The following is a 27,157-nucleotide window of genomic DNA, read 5'->3' on the forward strand; positions in this document are numbered from 1 at the left end:
CAAAATAATACAAGAGACTCCATAAAATAAGGCTTCTCTATGAAAAAGTGGAAAATACTATGGAAAGAAGAACGTGTGATTTTCATAAAAAATTTTAAAATATATTTAAAAAGTCTGCCATGTACAAAAGTTTAAAAATAATCATGGACAGAAAAAATAAAATCCAAGGTACCGCTTGCTATTATTTGAAGTGCAAAGTCCATTTGGGATCACTGCTTTGTATTTCAGAAGATCATCTGAAACACAAGTGGACACACACAGAAGAGCTGTAAGAAGAGATGCCATCTGTCCGGCAGCCCCGCAGGGGTCTCCTCCCCACCACCACACCCACCGAAGCCCATGGGGAGCTCTGTACATCCGTAAGTACACAGACCCACCTGCCCATCACCTAGTTCGGCGGCCCCATGAAGCTTCACTCCCTAAAGCCCCCGAAGGTGGGACACCTAGACCCGCCCTCCTCCCAGCGCTCAGGCTCGCCGGCGGGTGGGAGCCTCCGGCTGGGGGTGAGGGCCGACCCTCCTCCTCACCTCATGGTGCGCGGGGGAGGGGGCTGTGCCTCGGCCCTGCCGGCCCCTGCGGCCCCCTCCCGCCAGCGAAAGTCAGTGCGGCCGCGGCGCGAGGCTGCGCCTTTTAAAAGTCAACGAGCTCGGCAGACCTCGAGCCCGCACACGGCCGGGAGCGGGGCTACGGCTGGTCCGAGGGCTGGGCAAGCCAGCAGAGCGGCCTCGTCCTCGGTTTCTGACGACTCCCAGTACTGCGAGTGGGCAGTTTTCTATTTTACAACGATCGCTCCAAGCTTCAATTTCCTCGAAGGTCTGGCCCGCAGGTTATTCAGTAACCATCCCAGACTGCAAGTCCCGACCTTACCCAAAATCTATGTCTTTTCACCACGATGACCCCCAGGTACTCTGACTACTGCCGCTGTAAGGCTTTCTCATTATTGTCTACGTAACTCACCGGCTACAGTTTCATGGGCCTTTGTTATGTAATTTACAAATGTAAAAGGCCTACCGAATAAGGTTTTGAATACTCCATACCTACCCAGGAGATGCTGATACCAGCATCCTGGGGTCGAGATGGGGGTGCCCATCCCTTCCACTAAGCCACCCACCAATAACAAAATTCACCAAAAATAAAACTGAACGTGGGTGGGGTGGTGGGAGGTGTGTGTGTGAAGTGTCTGGCCTGCTCTCAGAACATCTTTACTTTTGGCCCATGTTTTAACTAATAATGTGAGATATCCATATGCATTCCCTGGGCCACATCTGCATTTGCTAGAAGAAAACTAATCAGGAGTTCCCAGAGAATCACAGCTGCTACGTACTGTACAATTAGAAAACATAGGGAAATCTTAACTCACAAAGCAAATGACTTGAATTCACACAGAATCATGTAGACTAATTACTACTTAAAACAGCAAATTAACTTTGGGTACTTAGATATACAAAGGGAGAGAAACTGCCTTCTTTTTTTTTAAACTTAAAAAAGTTATTTCCATCGCAAAAAATGAGTTATACTTATGTACTGACTTTTTCACTTAACTGCGGCTTGCTTACTTTTAGACTTAATATTCAATTTTCGAGGACTGTTTTAACATTCTCAATATCCAATCCTCCTGTAAAAAGGATTTCTGTAATCAGACAGATACTTAACAATCTTTCACCTATCAAATTTTGCCATCTTTCTTGCTATGCTGTGTAAAACATCAACAGATTCTTTGGAGATCATACTTTCCACATGCCAGCATCTTTTACTAGAATCATTTCAAAGTTTCTATGCCATTTTCAAACATCTGTATAAAGAAACTGACCTTTTGTTCTGGCTCCTCATCAAACTAGGTTTACTAATTTGTGTTTTAGTATTAAACTATCAGCTGCAATGAAAAGGCTGCATTAAGCTCGTTACTGGATTTACTACAAGGATATTGTTAAGTAGTTCTGTCCTTCTTACAAGAAAATCCTAACAATAAATTTCTCTCAGATTCAATTACATTTTAAGACCTGCTCTGGATTATTCTGATGACTACCTATAATAGAAAGTGACACTTAATCCAGCCATAACAATGATTTTTTACTGCTACCATCCCTAGATACATCTCATCACAAATATTGTGGGCCAAGAACAGGCCTCTTCACTAAGGTGGCTCACAGAGAAGTAGGGGATAACCACAGGGTGAAGCAGGTGCTTCCACTGGTCAAAACAGGCCTCAGGAGTTGGGAGTCTTGAGTATTCCTTCTCCTAATGAGGGAGCAGGTGTACCCAAAGGTTCTAAACAGGGTCTATTTCACCATACCAAGGAGGGTAGTGAGTCTTTAACACAGAATATTACCAAGGGATTTAGGTTATCCAATTAAGTGTTACTAAAATCTTGTTAAGAGAAAACAGAAAGTATACCCCATTTCTTATAAAATTTATAATTAAAAAAACTGAAGACAAATTTAAAAACAAAAACAAAAACAAAAGGTCAACTAAGGTAATTAATAAAAACAAAAGCTGGTTCTTTGTGAATAAAATAAGCAAATATAATCAATAAAAAAGGAAAAAATATAAAAAAGGAGGCTACAATAAAAAATATGGGGAAAAGTTTCTAAAATTATAAATTATCACACACTATACCAATAAAATTGAAAACTATAAAAATAATGTATTAACACTGGTTTAATTGGAAGGAATTGGAATAAATCAGTTATGATGAAAAAACTGAAAAAGTGGTCGCAATCTTACTCCTTTTCTCAAAAGACCAGTTCGAGTTTTATTGTCAAGGTTCACTTTTCACTTATCAGATTATGAAAAATCCACAAGTTTGGCAATGCAGTCTGTTGGGCAAACTGTGGGAAACAAAGGAAAAGAAAAGCAAAAGACCAGGAGAGAAGATTTACTATGAAGATTATAAAGATTTATTTATACATTAAGATAAACAGATCAACAGAATATAAAAATGGAAATTCACAGTTCAGGAATTATGAATAGCCAATAAACACATTTCAAAACACCTTCAATTTACATACTTAAAGCCAAGTAACCCCAAGCAAGATAAATATACATTACAGTAAGACAGTAGAAAGCTAAAAACAAATAGAAAAATATCAAAGCAGGCAGAGAAAAGAAATTGAGACTGACAGCTGACTTTTCAATAATGGAAACCAAAAGACAGAGGAGTAACAGCTAAAAGACAACTGCCAACCTAAACTGTTATATTCAGCAAAAACATCTTCCTTAAATGACAGTGAAACAGAGATTTTCAGGTAAACACAAACTGAGAGAGTTCATCATCAACAGACCTTCAATAAAAGTTATTCCATAGGATATACTTTAAGCAAAAGGAAAATAGCCCTATAGATGGATGGTCTAAAAAATAAAAGAATAAATGAGTAATACAGAAAGTAGCCAAAACGTGGGAAATATAAACAAGTACTGACTATAAAAACACAACAGTTATTTTAAACAGGGCTCCTTCTGTCTGGTAAGAATATTTTTTAAAAAATTGGAATACATGATGGTAACATGCAAGTCATGATGGGGCTGAATGAAGTCAAACTTCTAAAGTTCTTACATTGTCTAAGAGGAAGGTAAATATATTGGTTAGTTTTAGATATTGAAAAATCAAGGATGCATGGTATTTCTATAAAAAGGAAAAAAGGATAAAATTTCTAAATTAGTTTATGGGAAAATGAAATAAGGTATTAAATCAATATTTAAAAAAAAAGAGAAAAATATAAAACAGCTAGGACAAATAGAAAGCACAAAATAAGAGCAACTGTAGTTAAATAAGCTATATGTCCCAGTTAAAACTATTGTAAAATTGCATTAAAAATTCCAATAGATGCTCTTTTTTAAGAGACATATCTAAAATATAGAATTGCATATGAATGTTACAGCTATCAAAAAATAGTAAGTGAAAAAACAAAAAATAAACAATCAAAGAAAGAAATGCATGTTAGAGACAATCACAAAGGCAAGAGAGGATTCACCGAAACGGCTGATACAACTGATTAACTACAGGCAAGGTGAATGAACAGAATGGCAGAGGGAAACTGGGAACACAGATTCACAGTATCAGAAATGAAAAACGGTGACATAATTACACACATTCTTCAGACATTAAAAACAGGAAGAGGGCACTTTTAACAACTCTGTGCCAATAAATATTAAAAATTTAGACAAAATGGACAGAGTCCTAAAAAACTAATTTACCAAGATGAACAAAATTTTAAGAATTTAAGTAATCCTGTAACCAATAAAGAAATTAAATCACTAGTCAAAAATCTGCCACCATCAAAACTTAAGACCTAACTGGATTCAACGGTAAATTCTACTATAACTAATTATCCACATGAGAATAAAGTTAAATTATAGCTACACTCCAACTACACACAACAACTCCAAGTATACAGACATGAAATAAAAATCTTTAAAATCAAGAACTTCTAACACCACAAAGAGAAAAGGAATTTGCAACCCATTTAACTATCAAAAGATTAATACCCAGAGTATGTTAAGCAGTCCCACAGTTCAACAACCCAATAAAAAAACAGAAAAATGGACAAAGTTAGTACAAGAAAAAGGGGGGAAAGATCTCTACAGATAGGATATAAAGAGATGCTAAGATATAAAAAGGTACTCAAACTCAGTCAATAAAATGTAAATTCAAATAAACTGATACCAGTTTTCAATCTATCAAACTATCAAAACCTACAAGTTAAGCACATTCTGTGAGGGGAGGCTCTAGGAAAACGGTCAGTTTGGTATACTGCAGGTAAGAGCGCAAAATCCAAGGAAAAGCAGTTTGACAATATTTACCAAAATTTCAAAAGCATTTATCTTTTGATACAGTAATAACAGTTATAGAAATTAATTGTACAGAAATTTCCCATACAAAATGACAAGTCCGGCGGGGGTGGGTACAGCTCAGTGGTAGAGCACATGTTCAGCATGCACGAGGTCCCGGTAAAATCCCCAGTACCTCCTCTAAAAAATAAATAAATATGTAAACCTAATTACCACCCCCCAAACAAATAAATAAAGTTAAAGAAAAAAAAAAAGACAACTCTACAAAGTCACTCCATGCATCTTTTTTTTTAACAGCAAAAGATTAGACAAAACTCGAATACTCTAACTAGTACAGACTATAGGTTAAATAAACTGGTACAGCCACACAACAGAAAACAGTTTTCCCTACTATGTGGAATGAGCCTACTTCCTATATTTCCAGAATATACCGGTAAGTGGAGGAAAATACTGGAGCACAGCAGAAATTAAAGAAGGAAGAATATAAAAAAAATACTGGGGAATGAGTTGGACAGGTACAGGGAAGAAAGATTTTCTTCAATGTACACCTTCACATATTTTTTAATTGTTTAAATAAATGATTCCAGTAACTTTTTTTTTAAGCAACAGGAAGAGGTCATCAACTTGTATATATAATGTTCATTTTAATTTGTAGATAGAAGAGAAAACAAGCACCCAGTAGAAAAAGTAGGGAAAATCTAACATTACACAGAAGAAAACAGACCCTAAATTTCTTTTAACTTTTAAATTTAAAACCAGAGTAATATATCACTTCACTTCCACCAGACCAGCAAAAATTTAAAAGTTGGACAACACTGTATGTGGAGAGAATGGTGAGCAAAGAAGGGGTTCATTCACAATTGGTGGAGTATAAATCAGAATCACCATTTGGGAAAAGTTAGATATTCTCTAATGAAATTGAACATGCCCATATCCTCCCAATGGAAACAGCAATTGCACTATTAATATGTCTGAACAAAAGTATTGTATATATGAACTTGGAGACAAACAAGAACATCTATGGCACCACTAATTATAACAGCCCAATGTTGGAAATAACCATTATGTTCATAAAGAATAAAATGGATAAATGCATAACATATTCGTACAGTAGATAATTATACTTCAACAAAAATGAATGAATCACAGGAGTGGTTCCCAAGTGGTGATGACAATGTATGTGACTTTTTGATATTATATACTGAAATGTGTCATCATTTGGGAGATCTACATAATTTAATGAACTAAAGTCTTCCACATGAACAATGCATTGGTGAAAAATCCCTTTAAAATGCAAAACAGATCAACAGGTTTTTACATCACAGAGTTTGAGAAGTCCATTGATTTCAAATTCTACATGGCTAACTTGTAAGAAACTACTAGGTTTTGATGAGTATTAAAGAAAAATATAACTATTTAAAAGATTATTAAAATATTTCCCCCTTCTCCTAAATATACAGCTGAATGAGGCTGGATTTTCTTCAAATACTTCAACCAAAACAATATATCGCAACAGGTTGAATGCAGAAGCAAACATGATGCTCTAGTCATTAAAGATATCTGTGAAAATGTAAAACAATGCCTCTCTTGCTACTAACTTATTTTTGGTTTTGGAAAATAGTTATTTTTCATTAAAAATGTTGTTTAAGATTTAATACATTTATTATTATTACTATTTTGGAGGTATCAATAAATATACCATATGCTTACTGACACATGTAAATATACCAATATCTATATTTAAAATTGGTTAGTTTTAATATCTAATATGAAATAATCCACATAAGCAAAAGATCTTTGGGGTCCTCAACAGTTTCCAAAAGTGTAACGGAGTCCTGAAGTTTCTAAATTGCTGACCTACAGGCACATACTTCAACAGGGATGACTCTCAGAAGCACAATGTTTAACGAAAGTAATTCAGAATATCCAGTATGATTCTACTTAAAGTGCAAGAACAGGTGAAAGTGCACATGCTGGTTAAAGGTACACACACAGTTGATAAAACTGTAAAGAAAAGCAAGGGAATAATTAACACAAAATTCAGGATGCCCATGGTGATGGAGGCAGGGAATCCTTTGTTTCTGGCAAGAGGCACACATTAAAAGCTACTAAGATACTTGTTTTATTCTATTAAGCAGAATACATAGATACACTTTTTAAAAACAGTACATACAAATGGTATGTTTCACAACAAAAATTTTAATAGAAGAAACAGAGACATACCTATTCTCCTAGAAGGAAAAACTCAAAAGAATGTCTCTTCTCAAATTAGTCTATAAATTCAATGGAATCACAAATAATATCCCAACAAGATTTTCTATAGAACTTGAAAAGATGATTCTAAATTTCATTTGGAAGAAAAACGCAAATGAGCCCAAAGCTTTTTTGAAAAGAAAGCACCAACCATATTATAAAGCTACAATAACTAAAACAGTGTGGTAATACATAAATGGGTCAAAGTAAATAATAAAGCTCAGAACCCAATTAAAAAAAAAACTAGCAAAGTATATGACCTGGCCAAAAATGCTTAATTTTCTTATTACCCAAGCAAGACAAACATTTAAATGAGATGTTATTTTCAATTATTGGAAAATTAGTAAAATATTAGCATCAAGCACTGGCTAGTGGGGAGATAAAAACAAATTCCAAGAGAGTGAATGTAAAAGGGTACAATCATTTGAGGATAATTTAATAGTATTATCCATCATTCTCAAAAGGAATCAATTCTGTGATTCACAGAAATACTATAATAAGCACACGGAACATTGTTTGTAATGACAAAAAAGATAATCACTGCAGCATTTTAATTAGAGGAGAAAACTTGAAAATAAATGTCCATCAACAGAAGAATGAAAAACTCATTTGTTAAACAGATGCCATATCTATTTAATTATACTAAATAGATACATCATATTGCATTTATTTAACAAACACTGTCTCAGGCAAATTTTTAGACGCTGCAGATTTTAATTCATTTAAGTAATTACGTTTGGATTACAAGAGATGCTCATGACACAGCTCTTTTCAAAAAGAACTGGCTGCACTTGGACAAATGTCCTGAAAACACGAAGTTTCAAAATTTCTTTCTCTTCCTTAAAATAACTGAATAAACACCATGTCACTTTTAATTTTTCTCTAATCTAGGTTATTTACTGATGTACTGAACATATTGTGTAGAGCTATCCAGTTCTGGAAGTCAGTTTTCAATAGAAAAGTATACTTAACGCTATTATGGAATTAGGAACTTTGCTATAAACCTCCAGAGAAGGCTAATAGCCAACGTCAGAGCCTATGATATTAAATACCATATCCAAACCCCTGTTCCCTTCCGGTGTTTTTCCGGAACACCGTGGGCCCTGGATCACTAATGTTACTGCAGTTAACACCATATGCTTGTACAACACTTAGGTTTAGAACATATTTTCAAAGACCTTACCATTCTAATTTTAACTTACAGGGAGAATAAACGGTATTTAAATTTCTGGATTTCAAATACACAAATGGTGATTAAAGTGAAACGAGGACTTTCAAAGTATCTCCCTTAAATTTGGAGGTTAATGTGCCACGTTCTTCCAAAGTGCTGCCTGGTGCCACCTTCAGACAAACTGCTGGGTTGCATGGACCAACCTATTGTGACACTCCTTTCGCACTACCTCGGTTTCCTGCTAGATGACCCTCCCGGTGGATAGACCTCTTCGCTTTCTACCTACATGAAACCTCTACAGAAAGCAACTGTTGGCGCGGACTTTACAAAGCATCCACAGCCCAGGCCAGACCAAACGAGCAAAGCTTCCCCCCAGGTGGTTGTAGCAACGTTCGCGAGGGTGGAGCGGTCCTCGGACAGGCAACTCCAAGGCAAGGCTTAAAGCATATCAGACTTTCAGAACGGGGACAGAAGGCCTCGGAAGCCCTGCTCGAGCCCGTCAAACGCTGACTTACTGGAAACAAGTGAAGATCCAGGTGTTAGCAACTGAGAACAGCCGCACGTCAAGTGTTTGGGAAAGCAGCAAAGCAAAGCAAAAGCGATTCTGAATGCCCCGACCCGCGCCACCGCACGCACCCCGGAGCAGGGCAGACAGGCAAGAACGCGCTAGTGGCTCGGCACGCGAGAAAAGCAGAGTCGCCTGTGATTTTCCGTGAGATGACAAGTGCCAGCCCCCGCCCCGCCGCCCCTGCGCCCCCCGGGCGCCGGCGAGGGGAGGTTTACCTGTCCTAGGCGCCGCCGCCGCCGCCGCCCCCCGGGACTTGGGGTTAGGGTTCAGTTTCTTCCCCATGCTCGGAGATACTGCCCGCTCCTCCACGCGCCTCCTTCCCCTCGGTCCCTCGCGGCCGGTGTGACAGACCCCGTCGGACCCGCGAACGAGCCAGGGAGCCCTCGGGCCGCCCCTTTCCGGGACTCCCCGCCTTCCGGTTTCCACGGGGCGCCGTCGCCCGCGTTCTCGCAGGCTCGTCAGCGGCGCGCAGGACCCTCCACGTCGCAGCCCGTCCTTCCCCTCCGCCCTGGTGCCAGGAGCGCGACGTGGGGCGGCCCCGAGGAGCCAGAGGGAGGGACGCGGGCCCGGCGTCCAGGCTTGGAGCCCGCAGGCCCCGCCGCGCTCGTCAGCCAAGCGTACTCCCGGCCCCAGAGGGTCATAGGCAGGCACCGACGCCGAGACGCCCCCCCGCCTGAGGGAACATGTCGACTTTCCCACTGACGGGCGCTGGGCCCCGGAAGTAAAACTCCGCGCCCACAGGAAGAGGAGGGGGGGAGGAGAAAAGAGAGAAAGTGAAAACTGAACTGTGGCGTCTCTCTAGGCGGCAGGAGCCAATCGCTGAGGAGAACTCGACGCGCAGGCGCCGGCTGCGGCCCGCGTCCACGCGGCGCTCGCCGCTTCCCTCTGCGCAGGCGCGAGGCCGCGACGGGCACCCGGACCGCCCTGAGTCTCCTGCTGCAGCTGCTGCAGCGGCGCTTGTTTTGTGTTGCCCCAGAGCTACGTCGCCGAAGTCACAACCTTGTCATTTAATAAACGATAATCCATGTAACCTTTGTGTGCTGGTTCCCTAGGAAGGCACCTCTGGGACTTTATAGTCCAACGCAGAGACAGCTGAGGGAAAGCAAATAGCATTAATTCTACCCATGAGAGGTAGCAGGTGCTACAGACACTTAACTGGGAGCCAGGCACTGGGCCAGGTGATGGGAATGGAGTGACTTATTACCGTTTACTGGGGCCAGTTGCTGAATTAGGCACGAAGATCGCAGTGGTGAATAAGCCTGACAAGGACCCTGCGCACAATAGAGCTTATTCTAGAGGTGGACGACAGTTGCAAGTAAACTACCGCGACCACCAAAACAGAATTTAATAATTCTGTGAAATGCTGGAGGAAGGGGTTGGAGGCTGGAGCCAGGAGCAGAAGAGGCAGAGCTACAAGGTTTCACTGAAAAAGGGACATTTGAGGTCAAGCCTCAATGATAAAAACACACCAAACCAATACTTGAAAGATGTGGAGGACGAGCTTTCCAAGCAGAAGACAAAGCAAGTACAAAAACCCTGGATGTGAAATTGTATTCAAGAACTGAGGAAGGTTGCCTGTAGAAGCAGAGAATAAAGTATAACATTTTTAATATGTACAACTCCCTGATGTATCACAAAACAAATACTCATGAAACACCACACTGGTCAAGAAAGAGAACACTGCCTAAACCCACCCTGTCCCCTACCATCAAACCTAACCACTAACCTAGCTTCCATGGTAATCTCTTCCCTTTCTTAATAGGTTTGCTGCCTAAATATACATCCCCAAACTTCATCATTTAATACTGCTTGTAGTTTGAACTTTATATAAATTGAATGATTTTGCACCTAGTTTCTTTGGGGTAACATTGTGAGACTCACCTTTCTGTGTGCACTTACTCTTTCGCTTTCATTACTATGTACGTAGATGTGGATGGAGCACGTTTTCTTTATTCATTGTGCTGTTGAGGGACATTTGCACTGTTTCCAGTTCTTGGCTGTTACGAACGATGCTGCTTTCTTATTCATGTCTCTTAGTACCCATGGGCATCATTTATGTTAGGTGTATGCCATGCTGGATGTGCTGGACATGATAATTTGCATTTTTGTTTCAGCAAGTATTTATCCCCTTCCCTCTTCCATGGTTGGTCAAGCTTACCTCTTGACGTCACTGGTATTGTTCTTAGTCATATGAATTCTTTTGACTGATGGAATAGTAGCAGGCAGGAGATAAGCAGGAGTCTTAAGTGTGCTTGTAGAGTTTGATTTGGCCCTTGAGCTCAGGTGATGCATATGAGGAGACCACTGTCTCATGTAGCTGTTGACCTTTCAGTCTGCACCCTCAGACCAAACATATGTGGAGCATGTGAATCCAAACTGCGGGCCAAACTCATTAGATTAGATTAGCAGAACCTTAGACATCCTGAAGATTGGTAAGTATGAGAATCAATGCTGTTGTCCTACATCCTGAGTTCGGGGTGGTTTATTATACAGCATTCTTGTGACAATAGAGAATGCTATGTTCAACTTTAATAGATAATGTCAAACTCTTTGAAAATTGGTTTTACCAAATTAAATTTCCACAAGAAAAGTATGAGAATTCCAGTTGCCCTAGAGCTTGGCCAATATTTTCTAATTTTAGCTACTTTGAAGGGTGTGTTATGGTGTAAATATGCATTGCCTCCAGCTTTGTTCTTTTTCAAATATTTGAATAGTTTTGGCTATTCTAAGTCACTTTAATTTCTCTATAAATTTCAGAATCAGTTTATCATTTCTACCTAAAAAAACCCAAAAAACCCACAGCTGCTAGGTTTTGTTTGGGATTGTGTTGAATACATAGATCAGATTAGAGAGAGAAATTGAGAAAACAATTCCATTTACAATTGCATTGAAAAGAATAAAATAACTAGGAATAAATTTAACTAAGAAGGCAAAAGACCTGTATACTGGAAGCTATGACATTTATGAAAGAAATTGAAGACACAAATAAATAGAAAAACATGTACTCATGGGTTGGCAAAATTAATATTGTTAAAATGTGCATAATACTCAAAGCAATCTACATATTTAATGCAATCCCTATCAAATTCCAATGGCAGTTTCCACAGAAATAGAACAATTTATCCTAAATTTGTATGGAACCAAAAAATACCCTGAATAGCCAAAGCAATCCTGAAAAACAAAGACAAAGGTGAAGGCATAACAATTCCTGATTTCAGGCTATATTACAAGCTATAGTAACCAAAATAGTATGGTATTGGCATAAAAGCAGACAGATAGATCAATGGAACAGAATAGAGAGCCAAGAAATAAACCCATGCATATATGATCAGGTAATTTACAACAAAGGAGTCAAGAATATACAATGTTGAATGGACAGTTTCTTCAATAAATGGTGTTGGGAAAACTAGACAGCTACCTGCAAAAGAATGAAAATGGACCTTTATCTCATATCATACACAAAAATCAACTCAAAATAGATTAAAGACTTGAACATTAAACGTGAAACGATTAAACTCCTAGAAGAAAACATAGGCCATACACTCCTTGACATCAGTCTTGGTGATGATTTTTTGGATTTGACACCAAAAGCAATGGCAACAAAGGCAAAATCAAACAAGCAGGACAACATCAAACTAAAAAGATTCTGCACGGTAAACAAAACTATCAACAAAATGAAAAGCCAACTTACAGAATGGGAGAAAATATTTGCAAATCATATATCTGATAAGGGGCTAATTCCAAAATAAAGAATACATACAACTCAATAGCAAGCAAACCAACAATCCAATTTTAAAACATTTAAAAATGGGTAAAGAATAAACATTTTTCCAAAGGAGACAAACAGATGGCCAATAGGTATATGAAATGATGCTCAACATCACTAGTCATCAGGGAAATGCAAATGAAAACCACAGTGAGATATCACCTTATATCTGTTAGAGTAGCTATTATCAAAAAGATAAGAAATAACAAATATTGGTGAGGCTGTGAAGAAACAGGAACACTTGTGTACTGTTGGTGGGACTATAAATTGGTGCAGCCTCTCTGGAAAACAATATGGAGGTTCTTCAAAAAATTAAAAATAGAACTACCATATGATCCAGCAATTCCACTTCCAGGTATTTATCTGAAGGAAATGAAAACACTAACTCAATAATATGTACCTTCTATGTTCACCGCAGCATTATTTACAGTAGCCAACACATAAAATCAACCCAAGTGTCCACTGATGGATGAATGGATAGAGGAAATGTGGAATCATTTGTAAACATGTTCTTCCCTTCTGTCATGAGACTTCAAAAGTTAGTTTTTTTTTTCTTTTAAACGAATGTGAACAATTTGGACTTTACGATTTCTCTGGAAAGCTGAAAGAAACAGGGAGTATTCTGGGGCCAGTAGGAAGTCTGTCCTTAAAAGGAAAGCATGAGAAGACTGGAGAGTTGCTAAGCTCGATCAGTGCAAAGGAAGGTAGTGAGTTGTAGCAGCTGGACGCGTTGCATATGGACACCTAGACGCGTGGATATGTTTTGCAAACGGACACAGACACGCTCTGCACACAGACACAATGTGCACGTGGACACATTTTGCACACGGGGGCATGCTTTGCACGTGGACACAACACAGTTTGCACAAGAACATGTATCTTGCGCACGATCACACATGTGCCCAGGAAAGCCTGTGGCAGCGACCACGGAGTTGGACGCAGGTGACCGCGGCGTGGCGCTGGCCCGGAGCCCGGGCAGCTGCGGTGGCCGGGCCGGAAACTACAACTCCCGGCGCGCGCGGCCACCTCGGGCGGACGCGCGGCCCGGCGCCGATTGGCCCCGCCCAGCCGGCAGCGCGGTCCCGGCCCAGGTCCCGGCGCAGGTCCCGGGGCGCGAGTGACCGGGCCGCGGAGCTGGGGCGCGCGGGAGTCTGCGGGCCGCATGGAGCCCCGCGGGGCGGACGGCTGCTTCCTGGGCGACGTAGGTAGGTGCGGGACCGCAGGCTGCGGGGAGCGCGGGCCGGCCGAGGAGCGAGCGCCAATGGGCCGGCTCCTGGGACCGAAGGGTGCACCTGGGGACATTCGCCCCGAGCGGTGACGCGGTGACGGAGGGCCAAGTCCTTAACTCAGCAGGTCGGTCCCGGGATCCCATGCATCTCAGACTCAGCTTCTGCGTCCCGCGCCTTGCTCGTCCCCACAACTCGTGGCCGGGATCGGCGCATTGCAGGGCTGCTCATCCTTGGGAGGACTTCAGAACTGCAGACCCACCGGAGCGCGGTGCACCCCGGTGGGGTTGGGTGCGGGGCAGGGGGGTGCGCAGTCGTTGCCAGGTTCCGAGGACAACTTAGGAGATGCCTTGGCGGGACCCCTGGCCCGAGCCCGGGGTGGGAGCTGGACCGTCTTCCAGGCGCCCTGTGAGAAGGTCAGGCGCGGGGTCATTAGCATTCTACGGACACCCAGGAATCCGATCCAGGAGGGGGATGTGCCCTGATCGCACTGTGCGAACCATGCACCTCCGATCTTCACTGAACCGTCTCTACCACTTGGCCAACCCAAGAATAAAATGGACTGGAGGGCAAAGGCAATTCTTTGGGGGAGCAAACTTTCCTGCCTAGGAAGCAGTTTTAGAGCAAATGAAATGAGCAGTGAAAGCACTTCGAAAACCTGGAAAGAAAAAAAAAAAACAAACAACTGAAGTATTTTTACGCTGATTGAAAAAAAAAAGGAGCCGAATAAAAGTGAGAAGTCTTAAGGGTACATTTAGCTTAAGGGGAATTGCAGTTCTAGCAAAGCAAAGCAATTTTAATTGGTTTTGCAGAACAGCCACTTCGGACATGATCAAAGGCATTTAATAAGCGTCTGTTTTTACTTGGCATTCCGCCCCAGACAGAGGCAGGGCTTTGACCCTGCCAGTGGGATCTGTGCTTGGTTGGTTCAATTAAATAAGCAATGAACAGCTCACCAGGAAAACCTGTTTAAGCTCATTTTAATATTTTTGTTCATGTACAACATTCAGCAGCCAGCATCGCTTCTGAACACATTGTTTGCGGGAATGTATGTAGTTCAGGGAATGCATCTTGAGAAGAAAATACATTCTGGACTAACTGATGCACGGCTTCTGGGGTTCCTGGCCACTTTTGACTTTGTTATTGTTTTATTTCATATATTTCTCTAAAGACATGTCCTGCTGACATATTTATTCTCAACACTAATGAATCAGCTCAGTGTGTTGAATTCAAAACAACCCTGCTCTCCCAGCAGAAGTTTCCATCATAGGAAGTTTAACCTAATGTAACATTCTCATCTCAAATTCTGTATATGTGGTGTACCCTAACCAAACCAGGTAGGTTTGTTTTTCATATGATACCTCTCAGAGGTAAAGGCTGCAGTCTTAGGATATGCCCTTATAAGTAAGAATGTAGGGAGAGTCACATCCTAAGCTGAGTCTAGTGTTTATTAGCAAATGTAATACACATCATTATCGACCCAAGGTTAAGTGTTATTTGCAGAGCTGAAAAAGGTGATCTCCGAATTCAGCCTGTGTGCTCAAGAGCTTCTGACTTGGAAGGAAGAGGCTGGCAGAAGATGAAAAGGTGCCTTAGGGATCTGGGCTCCAAGCAAGGTGGGCTATTATGTTCTTCATTTATCCTTAAACAGTTCATTGGCTTCTGGGGTGTTGAGAAGGTGAGATGGAGCGGGAAAAGGAGAGGCAGCTCCTGGGACCGCGACGAGAGCCACGGAGCTGCTAGGTTGTGTGCCGGGCACGGGCCATACGCCCTGTGGTAGACATGGGACATCATTATTGGTAACTCAGAGGTGAAACTGAGTCTGCATAGCTATAAAGCCGTCAAGCCAAGGTTTTAACTCAGGTGTTTCTTTTTGTTTAGTTTTTGCTTGTTTCATATGTTAAAAGGGGTCCAGGTTGTTTTCCACTTCTTGATAACCTCTTTCCACTGTTCTCTTTTGCTTTCACTTACTCTTTTTCACTTTCTCTTTTCCTCTCTTCATCAAGTTTTGACTTCTTGTCCCCGTAACACATCTTAAAACCACTAGTTCACCAACAAACAATATTCACGGCATTCATATGAAAAACCTGTTGCTGAAAAACCTCTTAAAAAGCAACCAAGTACTCAGCCCCAATCTCCTGAGTGAGGGTTTCCTCATATCAAAATGCAGATTTCCGTTTTCCCTTGGAATCAAAGTGGCCGGTCATTCCCCGCAGGCTGGGCTTTACTTCAGACTGCACTGTTAAACAAGGGTGATCACGATAAAGCACTTACTAAACACCCGCTTGTGCCGGGCTCGCTGCATATACCGTGTCTTCGGTTCCCATGGCAGCAGGTGCATTCTGTGCAGCAGGTATGTCATTCTTAGGCACTGGTCTCATCCTTGTGGGGTTTTGCTCCCTCCCCCCTGTTTTCACTCTGTTACTATCTAAAGTATATATATATATATATACACACACACACACACACACACACACACACACACACACACATACACATTCTTTTTCAGATTCTTGTCCACTATAGGTTATTACAAGATACTGAATATAGTTCCCTGTGCTGTACAGTAGGTCCTTGTTGTTTATCTATTCTATATATAGTAGTGTGAATTTGTTAATCCCAAGCTCCTACCCTGTGACATTTTCAGAGTGTCTAAAAGACTCCACTCTGTCCCAGATGCTCTGATGGGTGCTGAGGAGACACCCTGTGATTTTTTGCCAGCGGGGAGTTCACACCCTGTGTGTTTGCATGCATTTCTCTGCACCTGGCTTAGACGGTGAAGAAACGCCAAGCTCGCAGCATGGGAAGCTGGGCTGTCGGCGGGCTCCAGGCCCCATGTGATCAGTGATTCACTGGGTGCTCCCATCTCCTGGGCTTGGCCATCTCCGGGGTTCTGGTTCCGTCTTCAGGCAGGTAGCCCGATGGCTGCAGAAGTTCCCAGCTCGCCTCTAGGCCATATCCCGGGGAAAGAGGGAGACAGACTTCGCCGGTATCTTCTTGGGAGCCAGGGGCGTGTTGAATCTGTGAACCGTCTCAGGAGGCTCTCCCTCAGGTCTCCTTCACTGGAGTTGGGTCAGATGTTCTATGGGAAATGGGAATTCTGTGATTAACTTGGACCGCTCGTCTGTGGGGGGTGGCACTGAGAACCCGTATCAGGGACCACTATCTTGTCTGCTTCTGCTGTGCGGCAGGCAGACAGGTGGGACCACAGCACAGTAAGGACTGGTGGGAACTGGGGCAGGCGGTGGGGGGCACCCAGGAGGGGCTAACCCAGCGTGGATGGGGGCTGAGGAGGGGCAAGGCCAATCAGGAGAGGTACAAGTAGACATTACCTAGGGTAAGGTTGGGTGGTGGGTGAGAGAGAGAGGCCAGAGGTAGGGAGAGAAAGGGGCTTTATTCAGGGGGAGAAGTGTCTGCAGCTGGGGTTCTCCATGTGCAGTCCCGAGACCAGCTGCGTAAGCATCGTCTGGGAACTTGTTAGACACAAGAGAAGGCATCTTGATTAGGAAGGAAGAAGCAAAGCTAGCTCTATTTGGACCCCATCCCCGGCGGTGGGGGTCACTCGAGGATTTCGAGTAGGGCTGTTTGGACCAACTACATGATCACATGTACAGTGTCTTGGGTTTGGTAAAAGGTCCCCAGGGTTGTGTGTACGTTCACTGGACCTGGCCAGAAGTGGTGTGGTCCCAGCACTCGGTGTTTTCCTTTCCAGGTTTCTGGGTGGAGCGCACCCCCGTGCATGAGGCGGCCCAGCGAGGGGAGACCCGGCAGCTGCAGCAGCTGATCGAGAACGGGGCCTGTGTCAACCAGGTCACTGTGGACTCCATCACGCCCCTGCACGTGGCCAGCCTGCGGGGCCAGGCCCAGTGTGTGCAGCTGCTGCTGGCTGCCGGGGCTCAGGTGAGCTGCCCTGCAGCACGGGCCCCTGGTGGGGTGGACGAGACCAGCTCGAGAGGAAAAGAGGCTTGGGAATAGCGTTCCATGTGATGCAAACTCATGGAAAGAAAGGGAACCACCGGAGGCAGCCGAGATGGGGAGGAAGGAGGCCATCAGAATGGGGGTCGTGGCAGCTGAGGGAGGAGGGAGGGAGGGTCGCTGTGTCAGTTGCACACTGAGGGCCGGTGAGGATGGTCGTGGACCTGGCTGCTGGGAGGTCACTGGTGGCTGGAGAGAAGGCAGTTTAGCACAGTAGTGGGGTGCTGTGGTCTGCACGTGGGCAGGGCTGGTGGGCCTTGGCTGCAGAGGCGTCTGCGCTCAGAAAGCAGGATGACTAAGTGGGGTGCTGGCCAAGCAGCTCTGGCAGGAAAGGTAAGAAGGAACCAAACCAAGATGCTGATGGGTGGCTCTCCCTGGTGTAAATACTCACCCCACTGCGGCATCTGGCTGGTGGAACTGCTGCATATTTAACGGCCGGCTGGGCTGGGTGAGCTGGTTGGAGCCAGCCCCGCTCGCCCACCGCTGGACAGAGGTGGCGGTGAGGAGGAAGGGAAGCTTTGTGCTGCTGGGCCTTTGCAGAACTTGGCTCTGAAGGTGGTTCCAGAGGAAGTGGCACACGCTTCAGTGTGAACCCAAATAACAGCTGAATTTGGACAAATTCTGAGCAGATGCTGCCACTGTGGGGAGTTGCTGTTTTCCTGCCCTGTAATTTTCCAGCAGGAAGAGGCATGTTAAACAGTTTCAGGCACTCTTTCCAGCCGAGGCTGTTTTCATGCCCTGCCTGTGCTTACTAGCTGTTTGGGGTGGCGGCTGGAGCAAGGCTGAGTGGATCCTCCCCAAGAGAGAAAAAAGCCTCAAGCCGCCTGCCCACTATGCTCAGGAGGTCAGCAGGCACCCCCCTACTTCTCTCTCTAATGCCTTTGCCTGGCATGGCACCTCAGCTCTTAGTAGAAAACCAAATACTTAGAAAAAGTACGTGGTGTCTTTGCAAAGACGCAGAGCATCCATCAGGAGGAGCAAGAGAGTAGCCTGCATCTTCCCCTCCGTCCCCGGCACTGGTTTCTTCCCTCCTGCCAGGTGGACGCCCGCAACATTGATGGCAGCACCCCGCTCTGTGACGCCTGTGCCTCGGGCAGCGTCGAGTGTGTGAAGCTCCTGCTCTCCCACGGGGCCAAGGTCAACCCGCCCCTGTACACGGCATCCCCGCTGCACGAGGCCTGCATGAGCGGTGAGCCGTAGTGCGGAGCAGTCTGGACGGGATGGGGAGGCCCTGCTGGTGAAGGGGGCTCCCGGCTGAGCCGTGGACTCCTGCACTCTTCCTCCTGGCGAAGTGGTCCTCATCTGGGACTGGGCGCTTTGTTTCTAAGGGAGGACTCTGCGTCCAGCTGAGTCAGCGCCTTTCAGAGGCTCAGCCTGGAGCTGTTCCCTCTGCAGCCGCTCGCTTGGTGGCGGCTGTCCCTCTGCCCTGCAGGCCCCGCATGTCGCTGGGAGGTGAGGCCCGGAGTATCGCCTGGGCAGGTGCCCTCGGAGGATGGGGAGCTGGCGGGCTTTCAGCTGCCCTCCAAGCAGGGACGGAGCTCAGACGGTGGGAGATCAGAAGCGCCTGGAAGAGGAGCTGCAACGGGTGGAACTGGAAGTTTAGGTTGGGAGCTATTGGGAAGTGTTTTAAATGACAGACTGAGGAGTCAGACCCCTGCTGTTTTGAGCAAGGTTTGCACATTGTGTCCTGTGCTTCGGCCAGCGTGGTGTTTGTCTTCGCCGTGTTTCGTTGGGGTGTGGGCTCCTCCACCGCCCCACCAGGGCCACTGTTCTCTGCTGCCCCCACCCTGATTCCCACAGCTAGGTCATCTTTGTCACCAGCAGGCACTGAGGTCCCCACAGGCAGCCTTGAAGGTTTTTGAGCACTTGCTGAACAATAGGAAAATAACATTTTAAAGGGTGGCTTCGTGGCCATCCGTGTACAGTGCAGGGGAGGGAAGGTTACGTTCGCTGGCCAGGGCCCTGCCCGTGAGACTGACAAGGGAGCGATTAACAAGAGAAGCCGAAGTTTGCTAGGGTTTGCCTTGCACAGACACCCAGGGGAGCTCGGGCAAAGGGTGGTTAGAATTGGGGTTTATGAAGCATCTTAATAAAGAGCAGTGATGAGACAAAGGAGAAGGACTTTGAGCTCGAGGGTGGCAAGTTATGGGAAGGCAAACCTGCCGGGAAACTGCCAGGAGACAGGGCTGGTTAGCGAGGACTGCTGCGTGGACGCCTCTGGTGCTGGCTCTCAGCCGGCCAGGGTCGAGTTGTCCCCGGCGATTAGCTTCCTGGGAGAGAGGGGAGGGGACAGCTTTACACATTTACATACTGCTTTTAGGCAAGTGAGGGGGAGCAGAGAATTTGTCTTCTAGCTGCGTCTGCAACTATCTTCAGCTCAAAGAAATCCTTAGACCAAAGTGGCGTATTTTGGGTGGCACATTCTGCTTCCTTCAGGAGACGGTGGTGGTGGGTATCTCAGAAATGGGGAGATGAGGTGGGGGCTGTTGTGGGGATCCAAGGGCGGAGCCCTTGCGGCTTAAGTGGGGTAGGTTCACTTGGAGAGCTTTGCGGGGAGAATCAGTGGGACTGGACGGGCTGGGAGGAGAGCACAGGGTCAAGACCGACTCAGGGTGAGCGGGGAGACCGGCTGGGGAGGGGACGTGAGGACCTGGTAGTGGGGGGTGTCCAGCGGACGGCGTGGAGGTGGGGCCAGGTCTGGGGTCTGGGGAGAGGCTCAAGAGCCAAAGACAAAGTATGGTCAAGGGAGGAGAGAGGATGGGCTCTGGGACAGAATGAAACCCAGACCCCCAGATGGGGGTTAAAGATGCCTACAAAGAGGCCGGGAAGGTATCTGCTGGGAGGGGTGGGGAACCCGCTTGGTGGGGGAGTGTAGGGAAGTTCACCCAGGCGGTCTGGACGTTCCTGACACAGCTTAGTGGGCAGCCAGTGGTGGGGAGCCCCTTTCCCCGCCCCCCCCAAGGGGGAAGTGAGGCGTCTTCTCTGCCTCCGACAGCTGGTCCCCCCAATTTCACGTTCTCCCATCAAAAGTGCCAGCTGTGACCTCTCTCTGTTTCTCCCGCGGCCAGATAGGACGCGGACCCGCTGCTCCGAGGGCCATGTGGGGCGTGGACTGCCTGTGGTGGGGATGTAGTCCCGGCCGCCCCCACCCCCACCGCTGCAGCCAGGCTGGGCTCACCTGTTCCAGCCGCGTCTCTGCCAGCCTCGTTATTCCAGCCGTGTGTCATCACGATGCCTTTCATCCGTCTCTGTTTCTTTGAAGGAAGTTCCGAGTGCGTGAGGCTTCTTATTGACGTTGGGGCCAACCTGGAAGCTCACGACTGCCACTTTGGGACCCCACTGCACGTTGCCTGTGCCCGGGAGCATCTGGACTGCGTCAAAGCGCTGCTCAACGCAGGTGCGTCGAATTTATACCTGCTCTGCTCACTGCAGGTGTGTTGTGTTCATGCCCGCGGCTGCTCAGGGCAGGTGCGTCAGTGTTTACGCAGGCTCTGCTCAGCGCAGGCGCGGTGAGTTCGCCTGCACCGTGAGCCGGCTGAGAGCTGGGAGGGGGCGTCAGACGGCCCAGGTGGGCCGCTGGCTCTCCCACCTGCCCGTTTCTCTATTTGTAAAACCGGAAAAATAAAACCAATCTTTTAGGGCTGTTGGGAGGATTCGTGGTAACATTTCTGCAGCCCCTGGTGCCTAGTAGGTGTGCACCAAAGGAGAGTGATTCTTCTTGGTGGTCAGCGTCTTCCACCAGCTGTCAGCTCCAGACATCTGTCGTCCCTGATTCTAATCCCAGGTGGCCTCTTTTGACACCCTTCCTAGACCACATGCATTCTTTTTCCCTTTTTTGTTTAAAACTATTTTTGAACTCTGGAAAAATCTCAAAGATACAGAAAAGTAGAGAGACGAGGTCAGCGTACGTTTCCTTCCCAAGGCAGTGATTCATGACTTTTTGCTGGGTAGGTCACAGGCCCCTTGGAACATCTGATGAAAACCACGGGCCACGTCTCTAGAAAAGTCTGCATGCAGGTGCCTTTGCGTGTGAATTTGGAGAGGGTCCCTGCCCTGCTCAAGGAGGGGTGCTGTGGGGGGGGGGCACGGGGTGCCCTGGGGACGGATACAGAGGCTGTGGGTCTTCCATAGGCCGCCAGGCTAAGTCACTGAGCTGTGGATTACTTGTGCAGAGGAGTGGGGGTCAGGCAGGTGAAAGTCCACTTATTCCTGGAGGGGTACTTTTTAATCTGCGCCCCAGCAGTACATACTTAGCTGCGCTGGGAGCCTTCAGAAGGAGCTTCCCCCTTCCCTTCCCAGCGCAGTGCTGCTCAGATGTGTGTCTGCTATTATTCCAGCAGGCAAATCCCAGCTCTCTGTGCTCGGCACCCTCCTGCTGCCCCGGCATCGTGCTGAGTTCTTGCTTGGCAGGCGCGTGACAGCACTCCCCCGCCCCCGGAGCCTGGTCTTTGTTCCCTAAGATTTTACTGAGTCCACTCTAATCCTACTTTGCTTTGAAATCAGGCTTTTGATCCCTAGCAAGCGTGGACCCCTCTTCTCTGAGCTGAGAACTTTTAGGGCCCGGGTGGCATTGGGCGCTGTAGGCTCAGGCTCTCTCTGTCCCGACTTCCAGGTGGTGTCATTCTCAGTCCCTGCAAGGCCACTTTCTCCCCGGCTCCTCCTTCCCTTCCTTCCTCTGTCCCCACCCCTCAATCCCACCATTCTAATTTGCCTCTGTGTGTTTTTTGTAAAATACAAAGTATCGGTTGAGGCATGAAGTTTTCATGGAGGTGACTGGTGTTACGGATGAGACTCTGCTTCCTGTCTGATCACTCAGCCCTGTGTTTTCAAGATGCACTCACGTGGCTCCATGTCCCTCTGGGCTGCTGCTTCCAGCTTCTGCAGAGGACGCCAGTTGGTATTTTCTTAAAAAAAAAATTCGAGGAGATTCCATTGTATAGAATTATGATAGCTGTGCCCTAAGAATGGTGTTTTACCTGAATCATATTTTTATCAAAATCTTTTTTTAATGCATTTAAAAATGGCTGTGTTCAGCTACTTTATGAATGTCTCCTGTCATCCTGAGTACAAGGTGGGGCAGAGCTGAGTTCACAGGATGCCTCATCTGGATCTGAACTCCAAGGAATTTGGGGGAACGTTCCCTGTTTTCCCGCTGAGCCTCCCTTTTGTACAAGATTTCTCATACTTAAGGAAAATTCATTCATTCATGCAACACACATTTTTAGAGCCTCTGTCCTCGGCCGGTGATGTGTGTGCATGGGATGTGTGTGTCCCCGTGGTGTGTGTGTGCATGTGTGGGGTGTGTTTCCATGGGTGTGTGTGTGTGTGTGTGTGTGTGTGTGTAGGGAGCCTGAGTAGCTCAGCCTGAGAGTCCGGAGCCTCAGACTGCACAGGACATCAGAGCAGACTCTTAGCTCACCGGGAAGGTTTTTGTCTTGTTTTTCTTCTTTTTGGTTCTGTTCCCAGTTATATTTCTTCTTTACTGCTCCCTGTCCTTGTCTCTCTTATCCTAAGCGGGGAAAAAAGGAATCACTGCTTCTGGATTTTTAAGATTTAAAAATTTAAAAAAATTTTTTTCAAATTGAAGTATAGTTGATTTATCGTGTTATATTATTCGTTTCTGGTGTACAGCAAAGTGATTCACATACATACACATATATGAATTCTTTTTCGTTACCAGTTGCTACAAGGTATTGAATCTAGCTCCCTGTGCTGTAGAGTAGGACCTTGTTTATTTATTCTGTACACAGTAGTTTGTATCTGCCAAACTGCTGGAAGGTTTTGAAAAAGGCTGCAGCAGAGTCTTGGTCTTGTTTCCCAGGAAGGGCTGTTTTGGTGTCCGGTGCGCCTTGGTGATGTTGACTAGTATGTTTTTTTTAAAGAATTTGCTGGGGATTCAACCCAGGACCTCATGCACGCTGAGCACGCACGATGCCACAGGGCCGTCCCCGCCTCCTCCCCACCCCGCCCCCTTGGTGACGTCAACTCACCTATGGACACCCCTCCCACAGTCCCCGCCCCCTCCCCGCCAGCCCCGCCCCTCGGTGACGTCAGTCCCCTCTAAACCTGCAGTCCCCACCTCCTTCCCACCCCGCCCCAGCCCTGCCCCTCGCTGACGTCAGCCTCCTCTGGACCCGCAGGCGCCAATGTGAACGCAGCGAAGCTGCACGAGACGGCGCTGCACCACGCGGCCAAGGTGAAGAACGTGGACCTCATCGAGATGCTCATCCAGTTCGGGGGCAACATCTACGCGCGGGACAACCGGGGGCGGAAGCCGTCCGACTACACGCGGAGCAGCAGCGCCCCCGCCAAGTGCTTCGAGCACTACGAGAGTGCGTGTCTGGGTGCGCGTGATGCCGCGCGCTGTGGGGCCTCGCGGGAAGCTCCGCGCTGACCGCTGAGCCATGAGGAAATGGGCCCTGTACGCGGGCCGGCCCCCGGGAGGCTGGTGATACAGGTGCAGCCCCCGCTTTTCAGGAAGCAGTACGCATGATCTGGCTGAGACAAGACCTCTTCTCTGGGGGCAGGTTTTTAAATGAGTTCACATAGAATGACAGCCACAAGAGGCTTCAAACACCCATCTATTGGGGAAAAAAAAGCCTATTTATTCAAAATCTTGCCAGCCTTCCAAACCAAAATCTATTATGATTTTAGAGGCAGATACCATCGGTATCTGTCGGTGAAACATCTAGAAAATGTTCCGTTTCCTGCAGCCAAATAATTGGGGCGAGCAAGTAACATGGGAAAATGAATGTCACTAATAATTCTTATTTTTCTTCCAAAGAGCTTTTTCTTTCATAACGTTTCCTGCATTGAGAATACTCTCTTTGGTTCATTTATATGTTCATCACAGATGATTCTAAAGGGCAACCTCACGCAGCCAGGCTCTGTTCCATACACAGTTCGGTGCCCCAGTTACCAGGGACCCCCAGGCACCTTCCTTCTTTGGTCCTGGTTTGCATCCCTCCTGAGCTTCACTCCAGGCCCCATTCCTGCCATCCTGACCCTCTGCCACCAGGATGCACATTTGTGGACTGTGTGCCCACGTGGGTCCATCCCAGTGGGTCCTTTGTGGCCTGTGGCGCTGGGGAGCAGAACCCAGCTTGTGTCCTGAAACAGCAGGAGTGGAGAGCCAGCTCCCGGTGCCCCAATCCTTGCCCTGTCCTTATTTGTCTGGAAGTTTGCCAGACAAGACTAGTAGCTGTCGATTACTGCTTTGCTTACAAATCTGCATGAGTTATAATATTATGTGGAAAAAGTAACAACCCCCCACCCCAAAGCCAAAAGCCCACAAAGTGAAATCCCGGTGGCCTGCATCTGAATTCCATTTCCTGGCCTCCTATGTTCCGTCCCTGGCCGTCCTTCCTGGTAGACTGCCAGAGAAGATGCGCGGAGTTCAGCCCTTTTCCAGGACAAGGCGGGTGTTTTTAGTGCCATCTTGGTGCTCATTAAGTTGAAGGATACTATAGTGCTTCCTTAAGCTGACCTCATGTGCGTCTTGTCCCCTTCTTCCAGAGACACCTCTGACCCTGTCCCAGCTCTGCAGGGTGAGCTTGAGGAGGGCCACTGGCGTCAGAGGGCTGGAGAAAATCGCCAAGTTGGACATCCCTCCCCGGCTCATCGATTACCTTTCCTACAATTGAGCTGCAGGCACGGGAGGCAGGGCAGGCTGGTGACACCTGGCTGCTGGCCTTCCTGAGTCCAGTGTCGGGCGGCAGGGGGCTCTGTCTGGTTTGCCTGAAGCTGTGTCATCGCCGTGGAGAACACCGTGCCCCAAGTCCCATCTGGCTGCCCCGCGTCATCTTCTCTGCAGACTTCTGGAAAATGTCTCCGAGGCACTGGGCGGACCCTGGCCAGCCCTCCTGGACTTCAGTCTGACTCCAGTGTCCTCCTGGCCGTGCACTTGTCCCTCTCCACAGACCCGCAGAGGGACTCTCAGGAAAGACTCTCCCAGGAGCCCAGGGTGGGGCTGGGGGTCCAGGGCACTGCTGCTGATTCCACTTGTCTGGGAGGCACCATCTGATTCCTTCAGCACCAGGCGGTCCAGAGTGTGCAGAGGGAGGAGGCCGTGCTGCAGGGGGTGGTCTGGGTCGGGTGGGTCCTGACTACATGCCCTGGACGCTGCTGTGGGGACAGCCAGCCACTTGGATGCTGTTTTCTGGAGCTGCAGTTGGCCCTTTCCAAGGTCCACCTGTGCCCAAATAAACCCATCACTCAGGGAGCTTATAGGGGAGACTCAGGCCTTTTATTCCCCACAACAAGCACAGTGTTTCTTGGGAAGTTCTTCTTCAGTTTTATGTAGGGGGTATACACGTTTAGGGGCCATGTAGGTGCTCACACTTAGGTTTGGTTAATGAGTCTTTAAAGCAGCAGGTAACGTGAAGGCATCTTGGCACGTCTTCCTGGGGTCAGGATTTCCAGTATGAAGCCCTGTTAGGAGACTCTTTAGAGATTATTTTTTATCTGTTTTGACAGTTGTCTAATGATTTCTTTTCCTGCTCTAAATTTTGCACATTCCTGGAAGCTCTGAAATTGGCAGAAGAGGTTGCCGGCCCCCAGTGGGTACTGTCAACCACGGAGTTACGCATTTTTGGAGCCACTCGAGGAGCATCTGTTATGCTTAAGGCATCGTGTCTGTGCTTTGAACTGGGTAGGAATCAGACTCATCATCGAGGCAGGGCAAGAAAATGTTTCATAATCTGTAATTCTCCATTACAAGCCATGAGGTAAATGTTATGCAGTATGTTCAGACGGCGTCTGTCTGCTTAAGATGCTGTATCGTAGTTTGAAAAAGAAAAAAAACAGAAACCAGGGAGTTAGACTAGAGGACTTTGTATAAACAATTCAGCTGTATTTGGTGTCGGGGGAAATGGGCGAGGTACTTGTGGACACTATTGTGGGTCATGCCTGAAGCCGGCGTCCCCAGAAACGTGAACGCACCAGGTGCCCCCAGAGGGCACAGGGGCAGGAGCCTGGATGGGCCCGGGGGGCGCCAGTCGCGCTCATGGCCAGCGGTGTCTCTCGGCAGAGCTCCTTGGGTGGGGCCCTGATCTGGTGGAAAGTTCCGTGCTGGTGGCTGTGGGGGTTTTCCAGCTCCACTGTCCCGGCTGTTGACATGGTGGTGCTCGGTTGGATGCTGAGATAAGAGCCCCTCCTGTTTGGCTGCAGGGGCAGAAACACGTTCTGGATACATCCCTGTATCTGCACGTGCTGATAACAATGGCCAGGAAAGCATGGGGTTCTGACCTTCCATTTGTAACAGAAACTTGCCTCTAGCCGTGAGAGCAGCTGACGTTTCCCCATGTGCGACACTCAGTGCGGAATCCGGTCCCCACACTTGCTGCTCAATAAAAGCTGTTGAAGAGGGTCCATCCTTGTGTTCATGTGGTCCTTTTCTTATTGGGGGCAGA

General features: G+C 46.8%; 2 protein-coding genes and 1 long non-coding RNA gene across 8 annotated transcripts in view; 2 read left to right on the top strand and 1 right to left on the bottom strand.

Annotated features, from left to right (window-relative positions):
• Positions 1–9,464, bottom strand: part of TASOR2 (transcription activation suppressor family member 2) — a 60,420-nt gene extending 50,956 nt beyond the window's left edge. Inside the window, exon 1 of one of the 2 annotated variants that reach the window (XM_072955217.1) lies at positions 8,996–9,464. Coding sequence is in view for 1 of the 2 variants with exons in the window: in XM_072955215.1 (XP_072811316.1) it covers positions 528–532 (5 nt within the window). In the remaining variant the exon portion in view is untranslated. Of the gene's footprint in view, positions 1–527; positions 632–8,995 lie in introns of those variants that run through there. The other variant, XM_072955215.1, reaches the window with a different exon arrangement.
• Positions 655–10,583, top strand: LOC140691541 (uncharacterized). The gene is made up of 2 exons (XR_012067254.1): positions 655–813; positions 8,246–10,583. It is a non-coding gene; the product is annotated as an uncharacterized lncRNA (long non-coding RNA).
• Positions 10,584–13,404: 2,821 nt separating this feature from the next.
• Positions 13,405–27,116, top strand: ASB13 (ankyrin repeat and SOCS box containing 13). 5 transcript variants are annotated; one of them, XM_072955466.1, is made up of 7 exons: positions 13,405–13,751; positions 15,276–15,388; positions 17,485–17,672; positions 18,786–18,936; positions 21,010–21,144; positions 23,888–24,079; positions 25,263–27,116. In XM_072955466.1, the coding sequence occupies exons 1-7, from the start codon at positions 13,420–13,422 to the stop codon at positions 25,388–25,390; spliced, it is 1,239 nt and encodes a 412-aa protein (XP_072811567.1). In that variant the 5' UTR covers positions 13,405–13,419; the 3' UTR covers positions 25,391–27,116. The 5 variants fall into 5 exon arrangements, with proteins under 5 accessions (XP_072811567.1, XP_072811565.1, XP_072811566.1 ...); XM_072955464.1 differs by having other exon boundaries at positions 13,541–13,751; positions 15,258–15,388; XM_072955465.1 differs by having other exon boundaries at positions 13,541–13,751; positions 15,264–15,388.
• Positions 27,117–27,157: the final 41 nt, after the last annotated feature.

Source organism: Vicugna pacos, chromosome 35 (genome assembly GCF_048564905.1).
Source record: "Vicugna pacos chromosome 35, VicPac4, whole genome shotgun sequence".
NCBI classification, from domain to species: domain Eukaryota; kingdom Metazoa; phylum Chordata; class Mammalia; order Artiodactyla; family Camelidae; genus Vicugna; species Vicugna pacos.

Excerpts from the sequence above, each read along its gene's own strand:
- ASB13 (XM_072955466.1), top strand. The coding sequence starts at position 13,420 with ATGTATCTTGCGCACGATCACACATGTGCCCAGGAAAGCCTGTGGCAG. Across the intron at positions 15,389-17,484 it reads GGATCTGGGCTCCAAGCAAG|GTTTCTGGGTGGAGCGCACC; the intron begins GTGGGCTATTAT and ends TTTCCTTTCCAG. Across the intron at positions 18,937-21,009 it reads GCACGAGGCCTGCATGAGCG|GAAGTTCCGAGTGCGTGAGG; the intron begins GTGAGCCGTAGT and ends GTTTCTTTGAAG.